Below are 6,000 nucleotides of genomic sequence, written 5' to 3' on the forward strand. Positions count from 1 at the left end.
CCTGACTCAGCCTATCATTAATCATAATAATTAGTTTACTTGTTTCACGGTCTGTCTTTCCACCAGACTGTAAACTCTTGAGGGCCAGGACCATGTCATGTTCCTGGCTTGAGTCTCCCAGACCCTGTGAACTGCCTGGTTCACAGAGTGCTCAGTAAATGTTTGTGGAATAAACAAAGAGAAGAATTCCCATCCTTGATCTTTATTCCCCTCCTCTATTTTAGTATACAGACTAAAATTAGGAATTCTTACATTAGAGCTGTTTTGGAGGGAATGAGATACAGTAGAAAGAACTAAGAGAATTGGATTCTATTCTGGAAAAGCAGGCTGGTCACTTCACTTCTCTAGGCCTGGAGTCCCCTGTGAAATAGGAACTTAAGTGATCATCAGAGCTCCCACAAGTACAAATCCTGGGCTCCAACCCAGGAAGTTCTAATATAGTGTGTCTGGCGTGGCACGCAGGAATCTGTACTTCTACAAGAGCTCCCTAAGTCATCTTGATACTCAACTAGGTTTGGGAAACCCTGGGGTTTTTAAGGTCCCTACCAGCTACGAAACGCTAAGTCTCATGTAATCCCACACATAAATGTCAGAACACTATTTTAACTATTTTCTCCTTGTAGGCTACTGAAAGCATTAAAATGCTGGTGACATTGTGTCAGTCTGATACTGAAGAAATCAGAAATGTGGCCTCAGAAACTCTCTTATCTCTTGGTGAGTTGTTTGTTGTTTTTTTACATGATTGTTTATTTCTGACACCCTCAAAGAGAATGGTAAGGAAGAGCTTCATGTGCCTTGTTTTAGCAATTTTTCCCCTATAGGCTATCGGCGCGCGCACACACACACACACACACACACACACACACACACACACACACACACACACACATACACACACACTATGACTGATCAATTTCCATCTCACCCCAGCTCCTCGTTCTAACTATCTGGATGTTGAGGGAGAAGGTTGCTCTCTGGAGCCTTTCTAGCTGGTTTCACAGTCTGGGCACTATTTGGAATCAAGAACATAGAAATCAAACTATCAAGCAGAGGTCAGAGTCAGGAATCCAGGTTGGATTGCCAGGTCGGGGTTGGCACTACCTGGAGGACAGTGATGGGTTCCCCAGGATGCCATGATCCCCCACGTACCACAGCGTCCCCCAGACTCTCAGGTTAACCTCTGATTGCCCTGCGGGCCTATTGCCCCCAAGCCCCGACACCAAAGAAAAGAAATGAAGTATTTATTTTTTTCTGGAATATCCAAATAACCATTCTCCTTCACTTCACTCCAAGTATAAATACTATACTCCTCAAAGTCCTCAAATATAATCCGCTCAGTAATACTAGTTGGGAAAAAGCCGCTGCCCTAGTGTGACTCTAGTAGCAGCTTAAGAATGTAAGGAAGACTCTCATGGCACTTAGAGTCACCGTGGCAATCACACTCATTGTTCGGTGCTCTTTCTTAGGGTTTAATAAGGCTTCATTCTGCTGTTGATATATCATGCAATGGATAGAAATCTTAGCCAACATATGTGTGTTTAAAGGATAAAACAGTAATTCCTCACGGCTTGCTTTAGGCATAGAAATTATTTAATTCCCTAAAAACGTGCCCAGGGTATTATTAGCTTGAACTTCTTTTATCCTTTAGTGTCCTGAAATAACAATGAAGGAAGGCACAGCCAGCAACGCTGCTCTCCCACTGTAACCTGGGGAGGCTCATCCCTGTAGATGATCCAGATGCAGTTCAGCTGCACACACAGCCGTATCTCCAGGGCTGGTCATCACACCTGCTTCACCTTAACTCTTTACAGACGTGGCTCCCCAAAGCCCCCATAGCCCACCACACCACCGGTTCATGATTCTCAACTCTAGGTGCCCATTGGAATCACCAGGGAACCTTTAAAATACACCCGTACCTGGGCTCCACTTCCAATGATTCTGCTCTTGTTGGTCTGAGCTGGGCCTCGGCACTGGGATTATTAAAAGCCTCCCAGGTTGAGAACCTCTGAGCTCAATGTTATGAATTTCCTTTGACCCTAAGACAGAAATACTGGTGTATTTTTATCTCACACAGACGACTGAATTAATATAGTGAAAATAGTATTTTTGATGGGAATTGGTAAAAGATACTCTATGATAAAGGGCTGAGGGTTGTCACAGGGCATTCGAGGGGCTCCGAGCAGCCACTGTTCACCAACCAGTATGGAATGACTTCAGTATTTGAACCCAGAGCTGTCCAGTAGACCCCTCTGTGATGATGGGGCTGTTCTGTATGCACCGTCCCAGACGGCAGGACGTATTCACACGTGGCAGCTGAGCAGTTCAACATGGCTATTATGCCTGCGGAATTAAAGTTTAATTTTGAGTAGTTACCACTGAAATGTAAACAGCCACGTGAGGCTGGTGGCCTCTCTGGTGGACACAGCAGTTTTCACCGTGGCTCTGGCCGTTCCAGTGCGTCCCGGCTGGACCTCAGTCTCGTTTGGAACCACACTGCCTGACAGCCCAAAGCTCGAGCTCTTTCTCCTCCAACACCCTGCCTACTTCACAGGGCTGTTAAACGGACTAGCAGAGGAGCCAATGCAGATCCAAGCCCCTGAAAACTGAATCTTAGTAACAGTGAGGTGCCCTGAAACCCCGGCCCGGGTTGTGTCACTAAAGAATATTGGGTAACACGTGCCAGGCACTGTTTTGAGGGATCTACATGCATTAGCTCATTTAATCCTCCTGAGACTCTATGAGGGACAGTTAATCCCAATTTACAGAGGGGCACACTGAGGCATGCTAGGGTTGCATAACTCACCCACGACACCCAGACCCAGTCAAGCACTGCAATGGAATCTTGACCCTCTAGGTCACCTGGATGCTGTAGGTTACTGGAGGAAGAACTGAAGACCTCTAAATTGGAATCTCCCTGTGAGCACACTAGGAACTAGCCTGGTATTATTGGGTTTTGAAGTAGCATTCATTAGCCTAGGCATCCACAGGGGTGTGTGTGAGCGGGCAGGGAGTAGGGTATAAATGTGCTTAATTTAAGGGCCCTCTGTCTCTCCTCCCACTATCGTCAACCAGAAAGGCATTGCTGTTAATGTTTTATATCCAGGGTTTTGCATAAATATTTTGTTTCAAATAAAGGGTTCTACTCCAAAGTAAGAAAAAGTTGGAAACTATTGAATTAGGGAAAAAATAGCGTTTGCCTCAGAAAAGTCAAGGCATGCAGAAACAATCAACAAAAGAATCTAAAAATTGATGGCTTTTGCTTATAGAATAGTTCACTACAAAGTTCTTTTAAATACACGCAAATCTCTACTTTTGTATCTAACGTATTACTGAAAAAGTTAAATGTACTGAAAATAAAAACAACCAAAAACAGACTTTTGGTTTATTGAAAGGCCTTTATATCCAATAAATTATACATATTTAGAGGCAATATATTATAAAATCCATGATTACACTCCTTTTCTAAAACCCACTAATATCAATATATTTCCAGCATTTCAAGGAATCTTTTCTTCTGTTTTTCTTCACAGTGAACTTCTGACTGAGCACAATTAATTATTTGCATCTTTGTCTCATTTGTATTAAACGTATGAAAGCCTGTTTCTTATCACTAGTTATGTGTACTTCATTTTCCCATTTTCTAATCATTTTTTCTTAAATAGGAAAAATGGAGTAAAATATTCAAATAATTTGCAAATACATGTTGGCTGTTCAAGATGGTACTACTGATAGAACCAGCCTAGTTGTTGGCTGGCAGACAGCATCACTACATGTGTACAGGGCAAAGAATAATTTTTTAGCAGAAGTTTGAAAGCCTAAACCTGATTTTATGACAGATCATTTGGATGTACCAATATCTAATGTATAAAAGTGAAAGTTATGTAAAAGTTCAATGCACTGAAATCAAGGACTAGCCATATTGAAATCACTAATGCACTTAAAATATAATCCATATAATTTCTCAGGAATAAATCTATTATGTGAAGTTATTGACATCAAATGCCCATAGGACGTCTACTGTGTTTCACATTCTTTTAGTCTCTGGCATTAGCTCAAAAGTTCTTGGTTGTTCTAAACATTACCTAGAAAACAACATAATTAAGAATAGCCAAAGATGACTTTTCCTCACCTAAAGTCAACCTTAGCAAAATACAGCGACCCCTACCTAAACAACTGGTATTAATTTATTATTCTGAGTGATGAATAAAAAAGTTCAGACTGGTATTCATTTTTGATGCTCTATATCCAGGAGAAGATGGGCGGCTGGCATATGAACAGTTGGACAAATTTCCTCGAGACTGTGTTAAAGTTGGAGGTCGTCATGCAAGTGAAGTTGCCACGGCCTTTTAATTACAAGTTAACTCTGCCTAACAGCTGTCTTAATAAATGGCCCTGTTAATCAAGATGGTGCTGTGACTTAGCTCGAATTTGTTGAGGTTGTCTGGAAATTTAACATGTTATGGGAGGAATTCAAAGTCTCCTTTTCCAGTACTTATCTGCTTTTCCTTCAGTCAACAGAATAGGGCTATGTATATTTCAGTAGATTACATGGTTGATTGCATCTGACAATACTTAGTAAAAGGGTCTGTCTTATCTAGTATGTATGGGATTTTAAAACAGCCGTCTTTATACATTTTTGGAAGTTCTTCTATAAGCTTGAAATAGTCACATGATACTTTGATAAATATCATATGCCTTGCAGTTTTTCCTCTGTTGTGTTCTCAGGGTTGAGTGGCCCCTTTAGCTACCTAATTTTACCTTAAGTGCAAAGCAAAAAAAAGGATTTCTTCAAGTAAAAGTTTGCCTGCAGAACCTGGTAAAAGGACATATTGTAAGAGTTTATATATTTTTTTAATTTCATTTTTTCAAGCCTCCACTATTTCTCTTGTTTCTTTTGTCTATCGTGAAAATTCCAAAGGCATGTTTCCATTATGGTAAAAAAGATAGGTAGATCACTAAAAACTACCTTATTAAGATTATACCCATACTCATTTTAAAAAGATACTCAAAACTTAAGCTTTTTTTTTTTTTTAAACAAGAGCCATTTTATAATGATACTTTTACAATAGAGGTATTTTGCTGCTAAGACAAATCAAACCGAGAAGTTTTCAGACAGCTGTGATTAATTCAGAAAGTTATGATGCTCCTTGAAGTAGAAGAACATAGAAGTTGGAGGAATCCTAATGGGGTGGAAGCAGAGGGTCATTAACAGTGGTCTTTTCTTCTATACAAATTACCATAAGGTTAGGAAGAAGAATGCCCTGAATGATGGTCACTGCCCCCAGAGAAATCATTCATCACTGGATAGGATCCTTTGGCCAAATAGTTAAACCAACAGCTCCCATGTTGCTTCCATATCAGGATAGCAAGTCCTTTAAATAAAGTACAAGTCCATTCAGTAGCTCTTATTAAATAACTTTTCTTCCTCTTAAGCGTATACAAGGTGGGATATGCCAAGATATCAAAATAATATGTGTGAGTGTAATTTGAACTGTGGAATATCAACTGTTCTCTGAATGTGCTTATATAAAATATCATTTAGATGTCATTTTAAATATTTACATTTTAGCAAGACCTTTAAAAACAACTCATTTCATTTTAAAGTGAAAATTGTCAGGCTTCCTGGCAAATAAGTTCTTTCAACTGTGAAGTTATAATGTATATATATATTTGTAAATTTATAAATATTATATATATGCATATATCTTTCATTTTAAAGGTACATTGTACAGTCTATAGTTAGTATGTATAGTCTACAGTCTCTGTTAAATGGTTGAAATGATTCTTTTTATAGAAAGTCAAATCACAAATGTTACAGAGTTGTTTGCTTTGTTTGGGTTTTTTTTTATTTTTTGAATATTGCATGAGTACTTCCATATCTTTTGTATTCACTTCTGCATTTTATTTTTGGTTGAAGGGGGTGCTTTTAGTTTTGTGGCATTTGTATTCGTCACTCTTTCAATCATGTAAGTTAAAATAAAAATTATTTTTGAATTACTA

The 6,000-nt window shown here is 39.2% G+C and overlaps 1 protein-coding gene across 2 annotated transcripts in view; it reads left to right on the forward strand.

Moving 5' to 3' along the window:
- Positions 1 to 6,000, forward strand: part of RIPOR2 (RHO family interacting cell polarization regulator 2) — a 109,084-nt gene extending 103,084 nt beyond the window's left edge. For both annotated transcript variants that reach the window (XM_057554264.1, XM_057554265.1), the window contains exons 21-22: positions 624 to 714; positions 4,250 to 6,000. In XM_057554264.1, coding sequence (XP_057410247.1) covers positions 624 to 714; positions 4,250 to 4,350 — 192 coding nt within the window. In that variant the 3' untranslated portion in view covers positions 4,351 to 6,000. The remainder of the gene's footprint in view (positions 1 to 623; positions 715 to 4,249) is intronic.

The sequence above is a fragment of the Balaenoptera acutorostrata genome, chromosome 10, assembly GCF_949987535.1.
Source record: "Balaenoptera acutorostrata chromosome 10, mBalAcu1.1, whole genome shotgun sequence".
NCBI lineage: Eukaryota > Metazoa > Chordata > Mammalia > Artiodactyla > Balaenopteridae > Balaenoptera > Balaenoptera acutorostrata.